The 24,969-nt window shown below is 35.0% G+C and overlaps 5 protein-coding genes and 2 pseudogenes across 6 annotated transcripts; 4 read left to right on the top strand and 3 right to left on the bottom strand.

The window, feature by feature from the left end:
* Positions 1-1,521: 1,521 nt before the first annotated feature.
* On the top strand, positions 1,522-5,230 carry LOC108661068 (methylesterase 3-like). The gene is made up of 3 exons (XM_088809983.1): positions 1,522-1,887; positions 2,520-2,610; positions 5,040-5,230. The coding sequence occupies exons 1-3, from the start codon at positions 1,522-1,524 to the stop codon at positions 5,228-5,230; spliced, it is 648 nt and encodes a 215-aa protein (XP_088666109.1).
* A 1,294-nt stretch (positions 5,231-6,524) lies between these two features.
* Positions 6,525-8,126, top strand: LOC18611059 (methylesterase 3-like). Its single transcript, XM_007047079.3, has 3 exons — positions 6,525-7,047; positions 7,326-7,463; positions 7,650-8,126. Exons 1-3 carry the CDS (start codon positions 6,682-6,684, stop codon positions 7,929-7,931), a joined length of 786 nt encoding a protein of 261 aa, XP_007047141.2. The 5' UTR covers positions 6,525-6,681; the 3' UTR covers positions 7,932-8,126.
* A 5,315-nt stretch (positions 8,127-13,441) lies between these two features.
* On the top strand, positions 13,442-14,913 carry LOC18611056 (transcription factor MYB1 pseudogene; annotated as a pseudogene).
* A 1,388-nt stretch (positions 14,914-16,301) lies between these two features.
* LOC18611055 (salicylic acid-binding protein 2-like) lies at positions 16,302-17,992 on the top strand (annotated as a pseudogene). Its single transcript, XR_016026015.1, has 3 exons — positions 16,302-16,793; positions 17,267-17,404; positions 17,593-17,992. The product of XR_016026015.1 is annotated as a salicylic acid-binding protein 2-like (transcript).
* A 669-nt stretch (positions 17,993-18,661) lies between these two features.
* Positions 18,662-20,301, bottom strand: LOC18611054 (methyl jasmonate esterase 1-like). The gene is made up of 3 exons (XM_007047074.3): positions 19,769-20,301; positions 19,303-19,437; positions 18,662-19,191 (listed from the first exon to the last, which is right to left on the bottom strand). The coding sequence occupies exons 1-3, from the start codon at positions 20,132-20,134 to the stop codon at positions 18,916-18,918; spliced, it is 777 nt and encodes a 258-aa protein (XP_007047136.3). The 5' UTR covers positions 20,135-20,301; the 3' UTR covers positions 18,662-18,915.
* A 503-nt stretch (positions 20,302-20,804) lies between these two features.
* Positions 20,805-23,573, bottom strand: LOC18611053 (methyl jasmonate esterase 1-like). The gene is made up of 4 exons (XM_007047072.3): positions 23,434-23,573; positions 21,715-22,125; positions 21,324-21,461; positions 20,805-21,204 (listed from the first exon to the last, which is right to left on the bottom strand). Exons 2-4 carry the CDS (start codon positions 22,078-22,080, stop codon positions 20,920-20,922), a joined length of 789 nt encoding a protein of 262 aa, XP_007047134.3. The 5' UTR covers positions 22,081-22,125; positions 23,434-23,573; the 3' UTR covers positions 20,805-20,919.
* LOC18611052 (methyl jasmonate esterase 1-like) lies at positions 23,134-24,968 on the bottom strand. The gene is given in 4 exon segments (XM_018129366.2): positions 23,134-23,622; positions 23,739-23,795; positions 23,797-23,871; positions 24,592-24,968. Coding segments are annotated over 4 exon segments (783 nt in total). The 5' UTR covers positions 24,958-24,968; the 3' UTR covers positions 23,134-23,337.
* Position 24,969: the final 1 nt, after the last annotated feature.

Raw genomic sequence — 24,969 nt, 5'->3', positions numbered from 1 at the left:
ACCATTGCAATATAAGATTGCAATGCAATCACATTACAGCAAAGGGATGTAATGTGATTGCAATTCAAAACCAATGTAATCACATTACATTGTAGTCTGTAATATTCTTAAAGACACTTTTACCCTTCAACTTTATTACCTTATTAAAAATATTTTGTAACGTTATAATCAAAATAAAAAACATTAAAATAAAATGTATAATATAAAAATCAAAAAATAAAATAAAATAAAATATAAGAAATTAAAATTTATATAATATAGGTAAAAGAAATTAAAATAAAATATATAATATAAAAATTATATTAAAAAATATAAAATTATAATAAGAAATAAAAATAAAATATATGACATTAAAAATATATTTAAGAGATGATATCATATAAAAATTAATAATAAAAAAAAGTATATTAAACTTACATTTTAATAAATAGGGGTAATTTTGAAAATTAACATTACATTCCCAACAAAGTACTTGTAAACTAAAAGCTGCAATGTTATCTTCCCTGCATTTTAATCATTATTTTGCTTATATACCAAACACTGTAATGTTATTTTCCCTACAATCACATTGCTTGCAATCATATTACTTGTAATCATATTACCTGTAATCACATTATATTGTAAAGTACCAAACGCCACCATAAAGTTGCTACCATCAAACCGGTCCAATTTTACAAAGTCAGAAGCCAATTCTCTTAGTGTCCCACTTGCAGCAGCCATTGTTGGAATGAAAATAAAACCTTAAGATTGTTAGAACACCAAACTGGAAAACTTAGAAATTGGCTTCAAGGCGTGTATCAATGCCACTATCCTTAAGGTTTTATTTACCCCCACTTGTAGTGTGCAAAAAAGTTACCGACGTATAAACCTCGAAGATATAATGAAGCTAAGTGATTGACGACGTTTTGCACTGACGAAATTAATTCATTGAGCCCTTACCGGAGTATAACAAGATTAACAAACTTCTATAATAAATTTCTGCAGGAAACTAGTATAGAAGAAAACTTGAGAAATTTGAGAAAGGAAGAAAAGTTTTTGATTTTCTGATGTACGTTCTGTTGGATAAAGAAGGTCCTCCTCTATAAGCTTAGATGCTTGTTCCCAACAGATACTATCTGTGTCTATTTCAAAGAGTTACTCTTGTTGGTCTTTTCCAATAGACGTGACTCTCTTTTTTATTTTATTTATTTATTTATTTTTATTTTTAATAAACATAATTTTTTTTAATTTAATTTTCAACAGTCATAATTTTTCTTCTATTTTGATATGAAATAATATATTTTATTTGAAAATATCTAACATCTTTCCTGGTCTTGAACAAGAAATATCAAGTTTGGACCAATAAGCAGGTGCAAAATAAGATTTCTTTCTTGGAATGTCTTACGAGAGCCACCATACTTTTCAGCCTTTCATTTCCTCATTGATAAATTAACGTTCTGTGAATCTCCCCCCGGCCCAGGCCTGCCAACTGTATATAAAGGAACCAGAGCAACAACATTTTGCTTCAAGGAAAAAAAAACAATGGCAGGGAACAAAAACCAGAAACACTTTGTTTCAGTACATGGTATGTGCCATGGAGCTTGGTGCTGGTACAAGCTCAAGCCGCAGCTGGAGTCTGCTAGTCACAGGGTCATTGTGCTCGACCTAGCAGCCTCTGGCATCAACATGGAGGCAATTCAAGATGTTCGTACATTTCATGAATACACCAGACCTTTGTTGGGGTTTTTGGCCTCACTTAATGAACAGGCAATAGTTGTGGGCCACAACGTAGGAGGCATGAATTTGGCCCTGGCCATGGACCTGTTCCCCCACAAGATTTCAGTTGGTGTTTTCTTAACAGCGTTCATGCCAGATACTACACACCAACCATCATATGTAATGGATAAGGTACTGATCAATTTGTTATTTTCTGTGAAGTGCAAATTTGACACTTACATTTTACATTTTCATCATGCATCTATGATGAAGATTTTGCATTTCATCAATCATGGGTCCTACCCCAAGAATCCAGACCCTGTTTAAGTATATATAAATGGAATCGAATGAAAAACTCCTTCTACTTTTCATCGATTCAATTAATAGAATATTTTCTCATCAATTTGTTACATAATTTAGTGAGAAATGGTAAGGGATTCTAATAGAAAAAGTGTTGCGTTTTCTCTCCTCACAGCATTTAGAGGGAGGTTCAAAAGAGGCTTGGCAGGATTCTCAAACTGTAACCATTGGTAGCCCAGAACAACCTCTCATGATAACAACTATGGGCCTTAAGTTCTTGGCAGCCTAGCTTTATCCGCTATCCTCTGTTGAGGTAAATCAGTCACGGTCTATTTTTATTCTTTTTTCTTGCTGGTAAACTCAATTATGTGAACCTGCTCCTATTCCTCCTTCATCAATTTATGACAACAAAATATAAAAATACTTTGATCTGAAATGATCAGCCATGAAATAATTGTTAAACATTTCGTTTTTGATATGTATTTGTATGTGATATGCAATAATTGTTTTTTTTTTTTTTGAAGGACCTGGAACTGGCAAAAACTTTGGTTAGGCCTAGATCACTATTCCAACAAGATTTGTCAAAGGCAAAAAATTTCTCGAATGAAGGTTATGGATCTTATAGATACCCATTTAAAAAAATATAAAATAAATAATAATAAAATATAAAATAAAATAATGAGAAAAAAAAAGGAATGGTTGGGCGTACGCCCAACCATCCCTTCCCCTAACCACTTGAGTGATGGGGGTTCTAGTTACCAACTCCTTGGTGCCAGAACCCCATTATCGGATTGTCTAAATTTTTGGACAACCTGACTTTTAAAGATTCACAACTTGCAAAAAAGAAAGGGGGAGGATTTTGAAAAGGAGCAGAAAGCGTTTAAAAAAAAAAATATCTCATCTCCTTCAAACAATAGCAACCTGCAGATCGAAAAAGAAAATAAAAAAAAGTCCTAACTTCTAGCAACCAACTATCTTAGCCACAATCAAAAACCAAACAAAAAAAAAAAAACCACAACAAAAAAAGCAAAAAAAGCCAAAAAGAGAGAAAGCCAGGAAAAAAGGGTCATAGAGCCCCGGATCTGGTCGGTGGGGGGAGAAAGGACGCTGACGGCTAGGGGGAAGAAACCGAGAGATAAAGAAAGAAAGAAGGAGGAAGAAGAAGAGAGAGAGAAGGGCGAGAAGCCAAGAGAGAGAAGAGAAAAGAAAGAAAAAGAAGGAAGAAGAGAAAGAGGAAGCTAAGAAAGAAAAGAGAAAAAGAAAGAAAATGAGGAAGAAGAGAGAAAAAGGGGGCTTGCGGTTAGGGAGAAAAAGAAAGAAAAAGAAGGAAGGAAAAGAAGCCAAGAGAGAGAAGAGAAAAAGAAAAAAAAAAGAAGAAGAAGAGAGAGAAGGATGCCGACGGCTAGGGAGAAGAAGTAAAGAAAGAAAAAAAATCAGCTTCTGGAGGGCCTCTAAACGGCACAGTTCTAAAGAAGGAGAAGCTGTTTTTGTTGAAGCAGATTAGTGGGCTTTTGCTGGTCCTGTTAGTCAAGGTAAATTCTTAGCTTTTCTTTTGATCTGGTTTTGTGGTGGTGCTTAGTCTAATGTTTAGATAGGAGAATAATTAATTAGCTTAATTAGAATAAAAGATATAATATAAAAAAAATTTTAATGACAAAGGAAAACATATAAAGGAAGCATAAATATAAAAGAAAGATAAGGAGGAAAATAAACTGTTTAACAATATATATGCAAAAATGGAAAATAGAAAAAAAATGAATGAATATATTTGATTATGTTAATTTATATAGGTAACATAGGAATGAATTATAAAAAATAAAAAATAATAAATAAATAAAATGAAATAAATAGAATTCTCATTTGTGAATGATAAACTTGTTCAAAGAAATAGTTTTATAAAAATAGAGAGATGATGAAAATGGATTAAAATGAACTCAATACCGATGATGGGATGATTGGTCGAGACGCGAGGAGTCGCAATCTCGGGCTAACTTTTCTTAGGTTCGGAATCCGAATTAAAGCTCCACCAGTACGATGGGAAGGCCTCGATTTTGAGATTCTGAAATTTTTATTTTAAATAAATAAAAAATTTTATTACATAAAAATTAGTTAAAAAATAATAAAATAAAAAATAAAAAATAAAAATATGTAAAAATAGATGCTATATTTAATTTGTTCAAAAAATAAAATAATAATAAAAAATAATTAATTTTACAAGCATAACATATATTTCTATTGCATCATGCATACCATGGCATATAGGTATTTTTGGCCACGAGTTAAGTCTTGATGATGGGATTTTTTCGAAGATCTTGCGAAGGCGAGTTTCTCTCGAAAAACTTCTTAGGTGAAAGAATGTTCTCGGGTCTCACTAGTATGATGGGAGGGCTCGGGAAACATCTTTAATAAAAAAAGCTTTTGCTCGTAATAGGTTCGCATTCGTGAAAATATTCTTTCTAAAATTAAAACGTACGATAACCCCGATGATGAGATTTATTTGTCGAATTTGCGAAGGCGAATTTTTCAAATAATTTTCTAGGTGAGAGAACATCTCGAATCCCACTAGCATGATGGGCGGATTCGAGAAATATCCTCAATAAAAGGTGTTTGTTTGGCATTGTCTCGATGTTATGCCATGTATTACACAATTGCATCACATGTGCGTCAAATTCGTAAAATTAAATAAAATATTTTAATAAATAATAATTAAGGGAACATAAAGACAAATCAATGGGCTAGGATAACGCATAATTAAAAGATACCGATCGAGGAACGGACGTTATAGGGGTGCTAATCCTTTCCTATGCGTAACTGTACTTCCGAACCCAATTTTAAATAAGAGCATGTAGACCAGTTTATCGTTCTTTCGACGAACTTAAAATTAATTTAAGATATCGTTGAATAGAATAAATTCATCAAGTGGCCAATCACACCTAACAAAAAAAAAAATTGGTGGCGACTCTCAAATCACTCCACGTCTAGCGGTCAAGTTCTCGGACCCGCATGTTACGGCGGTCGAATTCCTAGACCCGCACATTACGACAGATCTGTGACAAGGGTTTTCGTTGTGTGTGATGAGGATAAAGCGATTACCCCGGAAATCCAACGTTGGATGATTCAAAACTATCCGCCTAAAGGTGTGGTGGAGATCAAATGTGCAGATCATATGGCAATGTTCTCCAAGACCAAACAACTTTGCGACAATCTCCTGGAGATTGCAAATAAATACGCTTAATATTAGTACACTATTAAATTAATAAACAAGCTATGATATGATGCTTCCTCTTTATTTTGTAAAAAGGAAACGATATTTGTATTGCCATAAAGAATATTAAAGAATACGTGGAAAGTGATGCTTCCCTGCATGCCACTAGCCACCTAGCTATTTGTATTGCCATTTGTCACAATCAATGTGGGCGGCTAACTAGGTTGTGACAGTAATTCAACTCTGTTCATGTAATTGCAAAACTGATAGAAACTTCATTTATTAAAAATGTAATTTTCCACGTATTTAGTAGTAATATCCATGCCTACTGCCAGCAGCTTGCATCCAAGCCGAGAATATTAGAAAAATTAAGTTGATGTTTGATGATTATAACTAATAAGTATACAAATAATTATAAGAATAATAACTATAATGAGACTCGTTATATAACACATATAAAAAAAATATGAATTGAAGCATTTTCTCAAAAAAAATAGTAATACTTCAAGATAATTATCACCATGGCACACAAAGTCATATTGGGTCAAAACAATCCTCAAAGTCATATTGGGTCAACAATCATCATCTATTAGGATAGTTTTGTATTATAGTTTGATTACGATAGTTTAATTTTAATAAATTAATATATCTTTTTAAGATAGTCTTTAAATCTAGGTAAATGAGTATAACATTTTCTACTTGTATTTGAATAAGATTATTGTATTTAGTATATCCAATGGGGTTAAAGAATAGTCATTATCTAAATTTAGAGAAAATGATTTGGTGTATATAGGATAAAGGTTATAAGTTTGAAACTGTTTTTGTAATTCTGATTTTTCTTTTACTAATCTTTCGCCGGTGACGTAAATCACTAAAAATTCGAATCACATCAATTCTTTTGTTTTTGTGAATATATTTAAATTTTTTTATTTTATTAATTAGGTAAGATCTTTAACAACATTTTAGAAATAATTTCATAATTTTCACGACATCATTTTTATATCATTAAATATAAAATCAGTTACCACCGTACATTCAACATATTGAGATGACCAACTATCATTTTTACGAGGGCATGCGTAAAGTAATTTACCTCTTTATAAATATACTTATATTTGACATCACCAACAGTCTTTTGTTGTGCAGTTAGCATTCTTTTATACTTTCAATCGGCTATGAGGAAATTTGATTGGTTGTCAAATGCCTAAAACAACTTTTGCCATTTACAAATTTAAGTTCATTAATATAGGCGGTATAAACCAGGTAAAACTTATACCACGGGCAGCCTCCAAGGACCTTTCCTGGTCTTGATCAGGGGCCAAATACGATATCTTTCTTGGAATGTCTTGCTTGAGTCGCCATATTTCTCAGCTTTTCGTTTCCTCATTGATAAATTATCGTTCCGTGAATCTCCCCAGGCCAGACCTGCCAACTCTATATAAAGGAACCAGAGCAACAACATTTTGCTTAAAGAGAAAACAATGGCAGAGAACAAAAACCAGAAGCATTTTGTTCTAGTACATGGTATGTGCCATGGAGCTTGGTGCTGGTACAAGCTCAAACCCCAGCTGGAGTCTGCTGGTCACAGGGTCTCGGTGCTCGACCTTGCAGCCTCTGGCATCAACATGGAGGCAATCCAAGATGTTCGTACATTTCATGAATACACCAGACCTTTATTGGGGTTTTTGGCCTCACTCAATGAAAGGCCAATAGTTGTGGGGCACAGCCTTGGAGGCATGAGTTTGGCCCTGGCCATGGACTTGTTCCCCAACAAGATTTCAGTTGGTGTTTTCCTAACAGCGTTCATGCCAGATACTACACACCACCCATCATATGTTATTGATGAGGTACCGATCAATTTGCAAGTTTCTGTAATGTGCAAATTTGATACTTACATTTTAGATTTTCATCATGTATCCATTATGATGAAGATTTTGCACTTCATCAATTATGGGTCCTACACCATGCTTCTGGCATATTGTTACATAATTTGTTGAATGAATAACTCCTTGTACGTTTCATCGATTCAATTAATAGAATATTTACTCATCAAATTGTTACAAAATTTGTTGAGAAATGATAAGGGATTCTAATCGAAGAACTGTTGTGTTTTCTCTCTTGAAAGACCTCAGCGGGAGGCTCAGAAGAGGCTTGGCAGGATTTTCAAACTGTAACCATTGGCAGCCCAGAACAACCTCTGACGGTAGTAACTATGGGGCCCAAGTTCTTGGCATCTCAGCTCTATCAGCTATCCCCTGTTGAGGTAACTCTGTCTCTCTGTCTTTGTTCTTTATTGTTGGTAAACTCAATTCCGTGAACCTACTCCTATTCCTTCTTCATCAATTTATGACGACAAACTATTTATCTATAACCGTTTCAAGAGTTTGATTTGAAACGATAAGTCTTCAATTAATTGCTAGATGTGATAGTAATTATTTTTCTTTTGAAGGACCTGGAACTGGCTAAAACTCTGGTTAGGCCAGGATCAGTATTTCAACAAGATTTGTCGAAGGCCAAGAATTTTTCGAATGAAGGGTATGGATCTGTGACGAGAGTTTTTGTTGTGTGCGATGAGGATAAAGCGATAAACCTGGAATCCCAACGCTGGATGATTCAGAACAATCCGCCCAAAGACGTAGTGGAGATCAAAGGTGCAGATCATATGGCAATGTTCTCCAAGACCAAACAACTTTGTGACACTCTCTTGGATATTGCAGATAAATACGCCTAATATTAGTATAGTATTAAATTAATAAACAAGCTCTAGCAGCTTTTCAAAAAAAATTAATAATAAACAAGCTATAGCTCTGTTAATTAATAATATCCCTCTCATCAGATATCATTGTATTACGATGATATACATATACTAATAATTTCTTTAACAATGATGATAGTGTAATGAAATATGGGATTGGTACTTCAAAAATTTGCATAGAACTTGAACAACTTGCCTTTTCACTCAAAATATGATGTTCCCTCTTTAATTTTTTTTTTTTTGAAATTTGACAATGTCATTAAAATGCCTGTGGACATCAACCCACTAAGCCTGGGACGATTTTAAGCATGGGAGTTTCGATGTGAAGCTCCTTTGCGTAAAATCTTTCCCACAAAAATACAATGGTGAACAGCTCTGTTACACAAAAACGCAGAGCACTAGTCTGCTATACATTTCCAGGATTCCCCTTATCTATTCAGAATACTTACAACATGTAACCCACAAAATTTACAAACCCAGGTCCCTAGCCAAACACGTCAACCAAGCAAGCACATCAACCCACTTTATCAACACTGAAATGTCCCTTTCTCATTCATTACGAGTCGAAAACGAAAGCAAAAAGAGAGGAAAGGAAGCATGGCCTTCATTCATTCAGACATTATCTTCATAATTTCCTAGCTCAAAAGTAGAACTCACCAGACCTCATGGGTTCAAAAGCAGCCTGTGGTCCCAGCCCCATTGACAACGATAATACCAGGCCTCTCTGGCTCGATCAAGTAGGAATATAGACCTTGAGACCCCTTGCTTCAGTGACCAAGTCAGGCCCTGAGACAGAATCAGTCGAAGATATTGATCAAATCCACTTGCCGTTGAACCCCTTCTTTCGCTAGATGGTCCGCAACTTGATTTTTTTCTCTGAGAATATGGTTAGCCTCCCATCTTGGAACACTCTTTTTCAGACTCTCAATGTGAAGTATCCATTTGCGCATCTTCCAAGGGGCTTCATTTGGATTATTAACCCACTTGACAACAATTTTAGAGTCACTTTCAACAATCAAAACATGTGTTGAAGCCCATTGTGATGCTGAAAAAATCAAGAAATCCTCTTTAATTGCTCGAACTTCTGTAAGGTTTGCATCTCCCATTCCTATTGTCTTGAAAAAACTAATTTTCATACAGCCATTTTCATCTCGCAAAGCTCCTCAGATCCCAGCCTCCCCAGGACTTCCTCGAGCAGCTCCGTTAACGTTAAATTTCATCATTCCTTGGCCTGGCCGGATCCACTCTTCCGCTTGTCTGCTAGAGAAAAGCTAAAAAAATAGTCCAGCAGTGAATCTTATGAGCACATAGAAACAGTATGTGAAAGGTGATGCTTCCATGCACGCCACTAGCTAGATAGCTACTTTGTATCGCCATTTGCCACAATCAATGTGGGCAGCTACCAAGGTTGTGAGAGTAATTAAACACTGTTCATAAGATTGAAAAACTGACAGAAACTTCATTCTATTTAAGTATAATACTTTTCTCTGTATTTAATAGTCATATGCATTCCCACTGCCCCATAGCACAGCTGCATCCAAGTCAAGAGCACCCCCCCCTTTTTACAGTTCTAACAAGATAGCGCATTTCTGAGCTATAAGAAGATGTTCGAATAATTTAGCTTTTTTTTTCCCCTAAGTACCAGCAAGAATTCCTATCCACTTGCAACTCTTGCACCTAAGTTAGCTGAACTATATTAAAAAGAATAATACTAAAATATTGCTTACCAGTCCATATTCATGATTTTACTTGTAAAATATGCAAGACATTAACTACACCTGATGATACGGTCCATATCAATCTCTACTTTAGCTCATAAAAAAGAATCTCATAAGTTATAATTGGTGTGAATCTTTATATAGTCAGTATCATTTTAGTATATAATCGATGTGATATTCATGATTATTCTTTTTAAAACTATGACATCTTTCTTTTAACTTCTCATTGTGATTATGACTCTATCCACTGATCAAAATATTCTCTTTGATATGGAATTCACATGATCTACGCCAAGACTATGACACCAAACACCGTTGCAGTACTTTCTCCACTAGACCCCAAGCTTTCGAATCCTTCATTAAAACCAGATAAGAGGCAGACTTTCGTGATACATCGACTCCCTATTTCACCATGCAATATGCACATATCCTCTGCGAGGCTGAAAACTGTAGTTCTGATTGATTTGTTATAAAAATATTAGTTAGAATAGCATTCTTGCATTTTGTTGGGACCAAAGCAGTAACATGTGTGTCTCTTCTTTCATTAATGAATATAGCTTGAGGACAAAGGAAATAATAAAATTCGACCCAATTAGACTATGAGAATCGAGAAGGATGCAGTTGAAAATTGATGTCTAATCGTCAAGATGTTTGGTCATATCATTCAATTTACTGTTGGCGGCAGCAAATACATGTGATATTGGCAACCATTACTGCCCCAACATTTTTTCTCTCTCCATTTAATGTCCTAAACTGAGGACTTACTACATATAATGTTTTTAATTTATTAATTTGTTCTATGGTGAATGAATGACTTTTATGGCTTTATAAAATTTATACTCGAAAGTAATCATATATAGGTTGATGATAGGGTTATAAAATTAATAAATATCGGCGTGTTCTTTTGAGTCTGTAAGTAGGAAGGGTTACGGGCAGTTGCTAGAGAGCCCAGGGACCTTACCATTTTGTATAGACTTTTGGGTTTTATTTGCCGTGCCTTGATTTAGGGATGTTACTTCAGATGTGAAAGTAATAAACCTGAATCTTATTTTGTTTCCAAGCTTCAAGGGTGAACTATTGGTTACCTCTGTTTTGAATATATACTGAATTTTCAAAAAAAAAGAAAATTAGATTCTCACATCCTAAACAAATAATAAAAATTAAAAATAAATCAATCTTAGTCTATTAAATTAATGACTAATCCCCCTCTAACAAAGGGTAAAGGACCAAAATCCAATTCTACCCATTCCCATTGGGTCTTATGAATCATATGCAACTAAAAACAAAAGTAAAATAGAGAGAGGAAAAATGGGTGAAGTTTTTGGCATGGAAATTAATTGAGAAGAAAATAGGGTGAGTCCTAATTGATAAGAGGCAACATATCTTAATTTTATACAGAATCTGAATGAATAAAAGGCTGAATTCAATGGTTGCCTCATATGCATTTGTGAGTTCAACCCGTTTCAACCCCCTACATGAGTATATCAAATGAAGTAGCTGTTGAACAAGTTGTTAATCATAAAAGTAAATAATTAAAATTGAAATATATATACATATATATAACTTGTCACAAACGTAATTTATTGCTGTAAACAACTTTCCCTTCATCCATTTGCATCTATTGGACTGGTGAGGCCATCCATTTGCAATTTCCCAACTTTAAAATAGTAAGTAGTAGTTGCAATTTGCCAACTTCTCTGATCATGGTGATCACGATGAGCTGACGGCGTTTCTACATCTTGGGTACGGAGTGTGTGTCGTCGAAGAGGGGTTCCCCTTGACTTCTCAGTGTCGATTGGTCAAGTGAGATGTGTTTGGGGTTGCGGTTTGCTGCTGAGGCGGGTGTGGCTTTGCTGGGATCTTCCTCTTTTGGGGATCTCTCCTTGGCTTAGGTAGGTGATCGAGCTCCTTCTAGCCTGCTGCTTATGTGATTAGGCTGGTCAGCTTAGGCCGACTGCTCGTTTTGTGATCTTGGGCTCTCTGCTTTACATTTCTTGTTGGCCCAAGTGCGTAGATTAGGACTATAGTTTCGTTCATTATGCTTATGTTTGCCCATTCTGCAAATGTTGTTAGGGGCATTTATGTTTTCACTATGCTGCCAAACGCGGTTGCGCAGCTCTTTTGTCTTCTGTACAGGGGCGATACCCCTTCTAAAGTTCATTTGCTGTGCTAAGAGGAGTCTTACACCGGGTTTGGTGCTATACTTGTCGTGGCATTCAAGTTCTTTTACCTAATAAAATTCACTTTTCAAAAAAAAAAAAAAAAGATTAGTAAGTAGTGGTAGAAGTTGCCGACTAGCTTACTTTGCTTTCACACACGAAAAATAAAAAGAGCAAAAGAGAGCATCTTGTAATAAAGAAAAGACCTGGTAGATGAAGCTTTAAATTATTCGGCATTTTGTTTGATAAATGCATTGAATAACGTTCGGTTCATTAGGGACATTGGATCTTGATTCTTGACGAAGAAAATAGTACACACACATATATATATGTTGACTTAAAAATTTTTATTGTTAGATACATTTTGTTACTTCATCAAAACTTTTTAAAATTTTTTTATTAATCAATATTAATTTTAATGATGTGACCATTTATAATACATCAATTACATTGACAATATATCAAATATGAATTCATAATTTTAAATTAAGTTTGATTTTGGATGATATTTGTAAGGTGTGGATAAACTAAGCTCAATTCAAACCCGACAATTATTATTTAATTACATAACTCCTAATTTAGAATTAATTTATGTAATTTTGAATTCATGTATAAAATCGTTCACTCTAATTTTAAAAATCTTTGTCCTGTCAACGCCTCCAACAGTTTGTCTTTTGCTGTTGGGATATTTTTTTTTCTAAATGAATTTATATTATCTAAAGAAACAATAACCTTAGCTTCCTACATATTTGAAGAGAGCGTTATTAGCAAATAGCAATACTACTATATACTAATAAACATAGAATAGGCCTTGAAGTTTGCCTTGACATCAAATTAATATTATTACAATAATTAAATATTACTCTCGCAAATTAGCTCTTATAAATTATTTCCTTCAGTAAATCATTAGTGTTTAAATATAAAAGATTTTTTTTCTTAATTTAACAAAAGAATAATTATAATTTCACTCTCAAAAACCATTCATCTCTCTCCTTCTTTTTTTTTTTTTTTGTCATTTTCTTATCATATATTTAGATGATTCGAGGACAGAAATTCAAAATTGAAGGGGGAAACAAGTGAGTTTAGAAACCATATAAATCATTTTCCCTCTTCTTTGGATCAGTCTAATGGATCTTAAAAAGACTACTTAATTTAGTTTAGTGTCCTGTTAAATGATTCATTTCAGAGCATTTGTTAGCATAAATATGTTTTATTCAATATAGTCAATTCTCCATTTATGGAAACGAAGATGATTTTACCCTTAAAAGGGAAATGCTTAGAATTTGACTTTTCTTTTAGTACATGTTTGTAGAAATCATAGGGAAAAGGACAAGATGATGAGTTGTTCTTCTATGTGAAGTCTGTTTCTATGCTTATTTTTCCCAAGGCCCAATTTAATGTAGCATGCAACGTGAGAGCCATTCTTTCCTGTCTCTGAAGAGCAAGAAACTGTTGGAAAAGTTAAATGCTTTCGCAAAGGCAAAGCCAATAGTTGTTGCAAAAAAACAAAAGAGAAAAAAACCAAAGTGTTGCTTCCTTCATTTTATTGCCTTTTTCCCACTATATATACTGAACACATAGGAGTAGGGGAAAAGAGCAGCTGAAAAGAATGGGTAGAAAACCATGCTGTCTCAAGGAGGGGGTCAACAAAGGAGCATGGTCTGCGCAGGAAGATAAAATCTTAACCAACTATATTGAACTCCATGGAGAAGGCAAATGGAATACTCTTCCCCAAAAAGCTGGTATACGCAAAACAGTCTAGTTTCTTTCTCTTCTCTTTGTTCTTCATTTCATCTCTGAACTACAGTTTCGTCAGTTTATAACTTGTTTTCTTCTTCTTCTTTTTTCCCACAGAGGGTACTTAGTCCTTGTTTTCTTCTTTTTGCATCTGTTGTTTTTCAATTAATAAAGGTTTGAACAGATGTGGGAAGAGCTGCCGGCTACGATGGATGAATTATTTGAGGCCAGGTATTAAGAGAGGTAATATTTCTCCTGATGAAGAGGACCTTATCATTAGACTTCATCGTCTTCTCGGTAACAGGTAACTTCTCCTTCTTCTCAATCAATTAATTTGTTAAAAATAATAAAAACTTGTTTTATCTCTTGGGGCCTGTTTGGACGAGAAAAGATTAATTGCATCAAATGCCAAATTCTATACAAATTCTTCTGATCATTTTTCCTTTATCAATTGAGAGGTAGAAATGATAAGAACGTAAATTGAAGAAGCATCCATTAAAACACATTTCGAGACTAGAATGCCACACTGGCTAGCCTATCTCAATTGTAAATTAATTATCCTATTGCATTCCCGATTGGGGAAAACTTGTTTTTATGATCATAGATTTATAATAAATGCTTTGAAAGATGTTAGCTTTATAGTATACCTTATAATGCTTACGTTTACCTCCAATGGCGGAAAGAGGGATGGTTGAGGAATGGCAGTGAATAAAAAGACAAATTTTGTGCTTTAAACTTCAAAGCATTCATGTCAAGGCACGTAGGATTGGTGAAGCAATTAATTTTTTCTTTAATTTTTGCAGGTGGTCTTTGATAGCTGGAAGGCTTCCAGGACGAACAGACAACGAGATCAAGAACTATTGGAACTCTGTACTGTCGAAAAAGTTGAATGGCGATGCATCAAAGCCATCGAATAGGCAATGTGAATGTGAAGGGAAGGAATCTGTTGAAAAGTATAGATCGGGTAGTACTCCTAATGTGATTGCCCCTAAGGCCAGACGTTGCACTGGGACCTTACTCTCACTTGTCAAAGGAAACCATTTGCCGAACAACCAATGTCTTGCTTCTTCAACCCCGGCGGATGATGAATTAACGTTGGAATCTCAAAAGGATGACGTCCAAATGCCTAATGTAGAAGATGAGGCATTGATTGACAGCGAGCTTTATATGCCTAATACTTTGGATTACTTAGATTTCTCACAAACTCGGATAGAGGACATGTTTGAGAACGGTAACATGCATGAGAGTGAGCTTGCACCCATGTTAGAAATGGAGTTGGAGAACCTGACCTCTTTGCTAGGACTGGAAGATGAATGGAGAGAGCTTGATGTTGAAAATGATTAATAAATAACTATTTCTTTTTTTGTAGAATATTACTATTCGAATAAATTTTTTTTACTCAAACCTCACTTTTTCATATATTTTTTAAATTATTTATTTATATCTTTTTGACAGCATTCATGAGTTATCGAAACATCTTGAGTTCAATAAAAAAGAAAGATATTGGGTATGAAATATTTATTGTTTTATTTTTAATACATTGGGTATGAATCACAATTTATAATCATATGTCATCAAAATTAACATTTATTCAATAATTAAAAACTTTTAAAGTTTTAGATAAAATGCTAAATTTTAATATGGCTACTGATCCTTGCTCCATTAAAGCTAGCCACTTATACTTTTAGCTCCAACGAATTTCATTTCCATCCCAGACTTGGCATTTTTTAGTACCTCTCCCAACCTAACCAAAATAATTAATATATAGTATTAATAATTGTATGGAGTACATGTTTCTAATATACAATATATTGTAATGGGACATTGGGTTTCATAGGTTAATATTGGCCTAAACCTAACGAAATCTGTTTAAAAGGGCTGGAGCTGGAATACAGGTCAAAATCTGGGCCAGGTCTATCCATCAATACTTCATGAAGTCCCTGAATTAGACCAATAAGGGATATACAAATAAAACAAAAAGCCCGCAAATCCTGTGAATTTGATACCATGATTAATCTTTTGACCACAATTCTCGACTTGTATAATATAACTTTAAGATATTAATAATTATACAAGTAAATATAAATATAATGTGATTAATTAAATATTTTAAAATTTTAAATATATACACATATATGTTTATTAAATATATGATATAAAACGATTAATCCATTTATTAAACGATCACTAATACATTTATTAAATAAATTGAATTAAATTGAATGTGATACAATACGATTGGCAACTTATTTAAACATAATTAATTTATTAAACTTTGTATTATATAAGTTCGTAAACAAATTATATGAGTCAAATATTTAGATCGACACAATAACAATTAATTATTAAAAAAATCTTAAACAAATTAAACGAATTTACCTTGTTTCATATCTTAAACAAATTAATACTATTAATATATAAAATACGATAATTTTAAATTTAAATCCACTTAACTCTGTATGGTTTTCGTATCACTTTTATTTGATTGTCTTCAAAATTATACAATAAACGTGACTCAAGTCACTTCCAGGAGACTGACTTAGCCACGAATTTAATGATTAATCAAAATAAACTATTGCCCAAAGTAGTGATTTTACTTTTAAACTCATTTGTTCCAATAAGTGCATGAAGTCTCCAAACCCAAATCAATAATGGAGAGAATCCAATTAAGCCAAAGCTATCACTTTCTGGAAAATGAATTGTGTCTATAGCCCAAAATTTCTAGCTTTTATTTCCCATCTTATGCCGGCCAAGATCGGCAATCTCTAAAGCCCCTGCTAAATAAGGCCAAGAGTCAGGAGAGCAAAGTTCAAACTCTCTGATACAGACTAAGAAGAAAAAAAAAAAAACCATGGGAGAGGACAATAGGGGAAAAGCACTTCGTGCTGGTGCATGGGATGTGCAAAGGAGCTTGGTGCTGGTACAAACTCAAAACCCGGCTCGAGTCTGCTGGTCACAGGGTCACAGCGCTTGACCTTGCAGCTTCTGGCATCAACACCAAGTCAATCCAAGATGTCCGGACATTTCATGAATACAGTGAACCTTTGTTGGAGATGCTGGCCTCTCTTCCTTCCAACAAAAAAGTCATACTTGTCGGGCACAGCCTAGGGGGCATCAATTTGGCCCTCGCCATGGACAAGTTTCCACACAAGGTTTCAGTTGGGGTTTTCTTAACAGCATACATGCCAGATACCACTCACCAGCCATCGTATGTTTTGGATAAGGTACTAGCTACCCTTTTTTTTTTTTTTGAAAGTTAAAGGAATATCATTAACGGGAGTAACCGATGGTTAGCTCCACTCAAAAGAACAAAAGAACTGCAATTTCAAGGCCTATGCGCAGTCCTGGAGGTGGCATGCCCCTCAAAATTACATTGCAATGCCTAACAATCCCTTAATACATAAAACGATTTCGTTGAGTTGTGATTTGTAAACCCAATGCGTTCTGCCCAATCTGTTGTTGCCAAAAGAACCTGGAATAGAGCTAAACATGAGCTTGTCAACAGGAGTCAATAAACCAATGAAAAATGCACAAAATAGGAAAGAAAAAGGGTTTAGAATAAGGTTACTTTGATGTTTTTTCAAGATTGACAGCTATATTTTATTCTTGTGGTGGAAACTTTTTTTCACTTGAGATGAAGTTGAAATGTTCAGCACATAATTGCTAATTGTGTTGACTCTTCTTCTCCCTGCAACAGTTCTTTGGGAGCATCTCGCCAGAGATGTGGTTGGACACTCAATTTTTACCCTACGGTGGACCTGAACAACCTCTCACATCAGTGATTTTTGGGCCTCAGATCATGTCATCCAAACTTTATCAGCAATGCCCTGTTGAGGTAATTTTATTTCTCTCTTTCTATACTCTCTATATATAGTATGATTTCGATCTCTCAGAAAATCTAAGTTCAAGAATTTCAGATCAAACCAACTAAAAATTACATCTACTTTTCAATTTGTCAATATGCATTGAAGTGTTGAAGTTACAAATAAAGTATATATGGACTTCTTGTTTTTTGTTTTGAAGGACCTTGAGCTAGCCAAGACTTTGGTGAGGCCAGGATCAGCATTTCTACCAGATTTGGGCAAGGCAACCAAGTTCTCGATGAGGGGTATGGATCCGTTGCACGAGTCTATCTTTTGTGCAAGGACGATAGAGCAATACCCGAGGAATTCCAACACTGGATGATCGCGAACCACCAGGCAAACCATGTGATGGAGATTGCGGGTGCTGATCATCTGGCAATGTTGTCCAAGCCACAAGAAGTTTGCTATTGTCTATTAGAGATAGCAAAACAATATGCTTGAATATGAATATAATTAATGTCTATTAGAAATGAAGATTCAATACAGAAACTAGGAGGAAGTGTAGCCCCCCAAATCTTTTTGAGTCCCAACAACAGAGTCAGATCTAGCTTAACCCATCAGCCATATCACTAACATCACACAACACATGAGGAAAAGAAGAAAAATGATAAATCTAAAGCAAATCATCGAATTTTTATCAACCACACCCTTCCATTGCCAATAGTTGCCAACATCAGTAAGCCAGAAGAATCAGTAAATATATTATATCAACTAAATAGAAATTGTTCTTTCTTTCTTTTTTAGACAAAAAAAATTCGAAAAAATATTCATTACTTTCGTGATAGACTAACACATGCACTGTTAAATAAATCTAGAGTCGCTTTTCAAAAAAAAAAAAATCTAGAGTCAAAATTTGTTCATATAATTTTTCTAAGTAATTTTCATTTATCTTCCTCCTCAATTTCAACTCTAGGCCCCTTTTCCCTATTAAGTCGTTATGTTTTGCCCTTCATTGTAAATCCCTCCCTGATCACAAGACAATAGAGTAGATATTCATAAAAGCCAATGATCTCCAGATTGGCCCCCAAAATTCAAAGTTCCTTAATGGAACTTGAAAATGATGTTTACCAAATTTTTATTCAACTGTTTCATAAGTCAGCAAACCGCAGATGATACTTGGACCCATCCCAAAGTCATATTTCCAAGAGGTAACAGGTATGTCATGAACTCAGTTTCAAGAAGTAAAGATAAAAACCAAGTATTCTGAAAAGAGTCAAAGAACAGAGCAATTGAAGAAGCAAACTGATACTTCCAAAGTTCTGCATTCATAACTTCATAAGCAAACTGTATTTATACAAGTAATGCATGATTAACACCTGTTACACATAAAGACAAGTGTTAAAGAAAGTTACATGCATTGCACCTCATCAGAAACACATACATTATGCACTTAACAACCAGTACAACGAAGCAAAAAGGACATAAGCATGTCTACGAAGTAAGTTGATGCATGCTTTATTCCTAACAAGGTATACAAGCGCATTCAAGAATATTTCTCTGCAATTCTTTGGAGGCAAGAGCACAGCTCCTTAGGCTTTGAAAACATAACCATATGATCAGAGCCAGAGACCAGCTTCACCTCATCTGGTGGATTGTTTTCAATGATCCACCTCTGCAAGTTTTCAGGTATCCCATGATCCTGATCACACACAATGTACACTCTACTTACTGATCCATATCTCTCCTTGGTAAGCTCTAGAGATATTTTGCCTCCATACAGAGCAGTTGGTCTTATCAGAACCGTTGCAAGCATCAAATCCTGCTTTCAATAAATGATACCATCCGTTTATAACCGAAAAGAAATCTGATAAAAGCATCCTTTGCTATGACTTTCTTTGGGAATTGGAGAAGAAATGAATTCTTTTTTTACCTCGGGAGGGGATAGCTGGTATACATTTGATGAAATATAGTTGTGCCCGGCGAGCACGGAGGTCGGAGGATGGTCAGGCCCGTTGTCAAATATATATTTCCCATCCATCTGGGAAAATATTCCTTTCCTAGTAAACTGCCCGAGAAAAAGCAAGCAAAGAAAAATGTAGAAGGAAAATTCCATTGATGATTATTTGATAAATTGACATATGAAGGAAATTGTGTCAGATTGTAATGGAAAATGGTAGGGTATTTGATTATATGATTGCATAATTGTGCCAATAAAGATCCAATTATGCAAAAAAGAGGGAAAATGAAATCAGAAAAAAAGGTTGATCTTTGGGTTTGTGCTAAAAATGCCGAAGAGAAAGAGACAAAGGATTTTATAGTTTCTAACGCCTGCTTGTTTTCATCTTAGGTGTGTGTGACAATGTGGGAAAAGGGAAGAGAGAGTGATGAACAAGTACCTCTTCTTCTATTGAAGCAAAACTGAAGTCAGGGCCTGGCATAACAGCGGTGGCAAAAATTGCGACAGAAACTTTCTCAGGAAATCTTTCCATGGCTGCAGATAGGCTGACTCCACCCAGGCTGTGACCCACCAGAATCACCTTTCCCTCTACCGGCAGAGACGCCATGAATTCCATTAATGGCTCATAGTAGTCTGAGATTGAATGAAGCTCATGAACTTGCTTCGGATGGACCCCAGAAGCAGCCAGGTCCAGAGCTGTAACTTTATGGCCGGTAGATTTTAGCAGAGTTGCCACCTTATACCAGCACCATGCTCCATGGAACGCTCCATGGACCAACACAAAATGCCTCTGTTTCTTCTCCATTTTCTGCGCCCTGATCTCTAGAAATTGGTTTTGCCCTTTATGCTATGAGAAAAAACTCATCTTGCCCGACATGGTTTTGTTATTTTGGTAATTGGTCTTCTTCAGAAAACATTATTCATTGTCTTCCATGGCGTGTGAAAAAAGACAACTGAATAATGTTTTATAAAGAAGACAAATTGATATCGTTCGCCTTGTGGGAGGTTAAAAAATATGCTTCTAAAGATTCAGCATTGATTTTCCCTTGTCGTGCACTTACCATTTCGACTTGCATTATGCACACATAATTAATATTTTATTCACTATTTTAAGTCAATGATTAATTCACAATTAGTGGATATTTGAATACACTCATTCATCCAAAAAGAAGCAGCAAATAGTAGACAAGGAGAAGTGGCAAGACGAAAGGGATCAAAAGGAAGTACAAGCACTAAGAAAACTGGTTATAGTGCTACATAAGTGCTTTGTATGTGCTATCTTAACGCCATTTCTCTGCCTCTCCTCCCACATCGATCTCTCTTAATGTCACCGCCGAGATGCAGCTTAAAGATTACCAAGAAAAATGGTAAATCCTAGGATTTGGAGTGAGACTTTCCATGGATTTTCCACAATCTCCACTGCCGGAGCCGGATTTGCCAAATGTCAACAACACAAACTAAGTAGGCCACTAATATAAAACAATGAAAGTTTGACATTTATTCATTTTATTGCATCTGTTTCAATCAAGCAGGCTAACAGTGGACTTGAGCAAATTCTAAGTAGTGACAAGTTCCTAACAGCAAGCACGCTCAAGTATATTTCTCTGCAATTTCTTGAAGGCAGGAGCACAGCTCGTTTGGTTTGGAAAACATAACCATGTGATCAGAGTCTGCAATCAGCTTTACCTCATCTGGTGGACTATTTCCGATCATCCACCTTTGGAAGTCTTCTCTTATGATATTGTCTTTGTTGCACACAATGTAAACTCGACGCACTGATCCGTATTTCTCCTTGGTGACCGCAGTAGCCTTGAATGATTCTTCATCTTTATGGAAACCAACATGTCTGGCTAAAGTTAGTGCAAGCGTTAAATCCTGCCCCCATCCATTGTATGCAAACCAAGAAATATCAGCTCGTGACTCAAAGACAAAAGGAAACCTGAATTCAATGGACAGTGTTTTTGCAATATGATAAAGGGTGACTACAGTCTTACCTCGGGAGGGGATAATTGGTATAACTTGGATGCCATGAAATTGGGTCCGAAGAGTAGTGAGGTTGCAGGCTCATCTAGCCCATTATGGAACCCAAATTGCGCGTCCATGAACTTGTCAGAATCCAATCTTTCATTCACCTGTCCGAGAAAAGACCAGAAATGAAAGTTAAGAATTACGCCAATATCTTCTTCTCTTTCTTGTTCCAAACATGAGGCACCAATATGGAATCGAGAAAGAAGGAAGTAGGCCCAAAATTGTCCTACTCATGAAATCAACAACTTGTAATTTGCTATATGTTCTAAATTTTCAAATGCAAAAATGCTATCGAAGAAAAGCAGTGAATTCCGACAATATTTCTGGAAAGATAGAGAGAGGGGAAGAGGCATGTACCTCTTGAGATAGAGTTTGAGAAGTGAGTTTTGGACCCGGCATAAAAGCAGTGGCAAATACTGCGACAGAAATTTTTTCTGGAAATCTTTCCATGGCAGCAGATATGCAGAATCCACCCTTGCTGTGGCCTACTAGAATCACCCTCTCCTCTGGTGGGAGAGACGCCATGAATTCCATCAACGGTTCAAAGTAATCAGAAAACGAATGAACCTCATGAACTTGCTTTGGATGGACCCCGGAAGCAGCCATGTCCATGGCTGTAACCCTGTGACCCATCGATTTAAGCCGAGTTGCCACCTTATACCAGCACCATGCTCCATGACAGGCTCCATGGACTAGCACAAAATGCCTCTCTGTCTTCACCATCTGCTCCCATTCCTATCCTTTCTTACCTTCGTATCTCAAAATTATCTGAGTCAAACAAATTTAAGGCCTTTAGTGAAATTTGAGGTCTCGTAATAATATTTATCCATTCTTTGTTTTTTTTTTTTTCTTTTCATTTTAATAATAATATGTAAATACTTTATTTACAAAATACAAAATCACATTCTATAAAAAACAAACAAAAACATAATACATCAGAAAAGTCAATTCTGCAGGATAGACGTGTACCAAAAGCCAAGAGGACAACATCACAGAGTCAGTAACCAAGCATCAAAAGCCATAAAGAAAGGTATTTTTAAAATAAATTTTTTTATAATTTTAATTATTTTTAATTAAATTAAATAAAATTGTTTTTAATAAAATTACACGTCATAATTAGTTTATTACACATAATGTACAACAATATGTTATATGTTATGATTAAAAAAAAATTATTATACGTCATATATAAAAACATGTTATACACTATATTGAAAAAATATTATTATTATTTACTAACTAAAATTTCAAATTTTCTCAATACTTTTCATTTTTTTTTTTAATAATTTAACACCGATTAACATGTTTCTAACATGTTTTCATAAATCAAAATATAATTTTTTTTTATCTAAAATATCTATTTCAATTAAAAATAATTTTTAAAAAAAAAACCTAAATTTATAAATTTCAAAATTTTGAATTTATTCATATCTAATTTTCAAATTGATCAAATTAAAAATTATTTCAAATATCTGTGATCATTTCTACCATTTTAATTTTATTCAAAATACCTAAAAATCAAAATTTTCAAATAATTACCCATTCAAACACATCAAAACCATCGTTGAGTATTTTGAAAACACAAAAAACAGAAATATAAAATTACAGTAAAGAGAAATCAAGAGCATAAGATACGGATGTTAAAAAAAAAAATCGATTAAATTAAAAAGAACTAGATGATGAGAGAAAAAAATTAAAAGCACAAATAAAAAAAATTGTAATGAATGTTTTAATTTATTTAAAATAATTTCGAAAGTATTTTTATCATAGTTAAATATGATTAAAAATAAATAAATTTATTTTGATAGTTATTTTTAAAATATTTTTTTTATTCTTCACAATTTCCTCATAAGAGGAAAACATTTTAAAAGTTTGGACATTCACCCATGTTTATTCTAATTGTTTCACTTTCACCATGCATCAAGCAAGGCTAAGAGTTGGCTCGAGCAAATTTCCTATAACCCACCAAGCATTGCCCCTCTAATCATATTTCTCTGCAATTTCTTCAAGGCAAGAGCAGAGCTCCTGGGGTTTAGAAAACATAACCATGTGATCAGATTCTGAAATCAGCTTCACCTCTTCTGGTGGATTGTTTTCAATCATCCACCTTTGGAAGTCTTCGTCTGTGACCTTGTCTTTGTCACACACTATGAAAACTCGACGCACGCATCCATACTTCTCCCTGGTCAGTTCAGTTTCTTCAACTGATGCTGCATCGTCATTGATACCAAAAGGCCTGGCTAACATTGTTGCCAGCGTTAAATCCTGCCCCAATTTACAATATATAAGTGAAGAAATATCAGCTCTCTTCTCAAGGGCAAGGAAAATTATACTATTGGAATGAGGTATATAAAAGAATAAAGGCTGCAAAGAAATCATACCTCAGGAGGGGATAGCTGGTATAACTTGGTTGACATGAAACTGGGCCCAAAGAGTAAATGAAGTTGGAGGCTTATCAGGACCATCATCAAACGTAAATTGTGTGTCCATAAAGGATCCCAATCTCTTATGGAACTGCCCAAGAAAAGACCAGGAATTAGACTCAAGAATATATAAGAGTTGGAGTCGTACCAATACAGAATTGAAGAGAAAACGGATTGAAGTTGGGCCTCAATTATCCTACAATGAAATCTCTAGTATTGCGATCATCAGATGATTCAGAACCCACCATTTGTTCTTTTCTTTTTTCCTCATCTTCCCTGTTGAGGGGTTGTTTAGTTTCAAAGGAATCAGCTGTCAGGGACCACAAGCAAGAAAAGTTTGACCAAATTCATGATTGAAATGAAAGCTACAATTATCTGAGAACCTAAGCCAAGAATTAGGTGATCCCTTAATCCTACTTTAGATTGCTGACTAAGAAAATACTCAGACAAGTCTTCATATTTTCTTGGTTCCATAGCATTCTGAAAGAGCAAAATAAAACAATTGTAGATCATGCTTATTATATACCTCAGATCTTTGCATCGCCTACTGCAACATGCAGCAGCAGGCATTACTACAGCCTACCTTTTCCCATTTATAGAATCTAAGTCCCAAAGCAATCTTACAAGATGAACATCAAAACTGAATTAGATCCCTGAAAACTTATGACTTATCTATGTGACTTGCTTCACCAGGGACCCAGCTTTGCTGTAGGTCCTAAATTCAAATGGAAAGAATGCTATATAACAAAGGGCAAAAGTAACTATGTGTGCCCATCTCTGTGAAGAGAGAGAGAGAGAGAGTAACAAGTACCGCTTGACGCAAAGAAATGTAACTGAGTTCAGGTCCCGGCATACTAGCAGGGGCAAAAACTGCAACAGAGACTTTCTCAGGGAATCTTTCCATGGCAATAGAAATGGTCACCCCGCCCATGCTGTGGCCAACCAGAATTACCCTCTCCTTCGGCGGGACAGACTCCATGAATTCCATCAATGGTTCAGAATAGTCTGACATCGAATGAAGCTCATGCACTTGCTTCGGATGGACCCCAAAAGCAGCTAGGTCAAGAGCTGTAACTTGGTGGCCCGCTGATTTCAACAGAGTTACCACCTTATACCAGCACCATGCTCCATGACAGGCTCCATGGACAAGCACAAAATGACTCTTTCCCTTCTCCATTCGTTGCCCTTC

The sequence above is a fragment of the Theobroma cacao genome, chromosome 1 (assembly GCF_053813885.1).
Source record: "Theobroma cacao isolate CCN51 chromosome 1, ASM5381388v1, whole genome shotgun sequence".
Classification (NCBI taxonomy): domain Eukaryota; kingdom Viridiplantae; phylum Streptophyta; class Magnoliopsida; order Malvales; family Malvaceae; genus Theobroma; species Theobroma cacao.
This window is presented reverse-complemented; position numbering and strand designations above follow the sequence as displayed.

Excerpts from the sequence above, each read along its gene's own strand:
- LOC108661068 (XM_088809983.1), top strand. The coding sequence starts at position 1,522 with ATGGCAGGGAACAAAAACCAGAAACACTTTGTTTCAGTACATGGTATG. Across the intron at positions 1,888-2,519 it reads CATCATATGTAATGGATAAG|GACCTGGAACTGGCAAAAAC; the intron begins GTACTGATCAAT and ends TTTTTTTTGAAG. Across the intron at positions 2,611-5,039 it reads TTTCTCGAATGAAGGTTATG|GATCTGTGACAAGGGTTTTC; the intron begins GATCTTATAGAT and ends CACATTACGACA.
- LOC18611059 (XM_007047079.3), top strand. The coding sequence starts at position 6,682 with ATGGCAGAGAACAAAAACCAGAAGCATTTTGTTCTAGTACATGGTATG. Across the intron at positions 7,048-7,325 it reads CATCATATGTTATTGATGAG|ACCTCAGCGGGAGGCTCAGA; the intron begins GTACCGATCAAT and ends CTCTCTTGAAAG. Across the intron at positions 7,464-7,649 it reads ATCAGCTATCCCCTGTTGAG|GACCTGGAACTGGCTAAAAC; the intron begins GTAACTCTGTCT and ends TTTCTTTTGAAG.
- LOC18611054 (XM_007047074.3), bottom strand. The coding sequence starts at position 20,134 with ATGGAGAAGAAACAGAGGCATTTTGTGTTGGTCCATGGAGCGTTCCAT. Across the intron at positions 19,438-19,768 it reads TTGCTTCAATAGAAGAAGAG|TTTACTAGGAAAGGAATATT; the intron begins GTACTTGTTCAT and ends TTTCTCGGGCAG. Across the intron at positions 19,192-19,302 it reads ACCAGCTATCCCCTCCCGAG|GATTTGATGCTTGCAACGGT; the intron begins GTAAAAAAAGAA and ends TATTGAAAGCAG.
- LOC18611053 (XM_007047072.3), bottom strand. The coding sequence starts at position 22,080 with ATGGTGAAGACAGAGAGGCATTTTGTGCTAGTCCATGGAGCCTGTCAT. Across the intron at positions 21,462-21,714 it reads CTCAAACTCTATCTCAAGAG|GTGAATGAAAGATTGGATTC; the intron begins GTACATGCCTCT and ends TTTCTCGGACAG. Across the intron at positions 21,205-21,323 it reads ACCAATTATCCCCTCCCGAG|GATTTAACGCTTGCACTAAC; the intron begins GTAAGACTGTAG and ends GGATGGGGGCAG.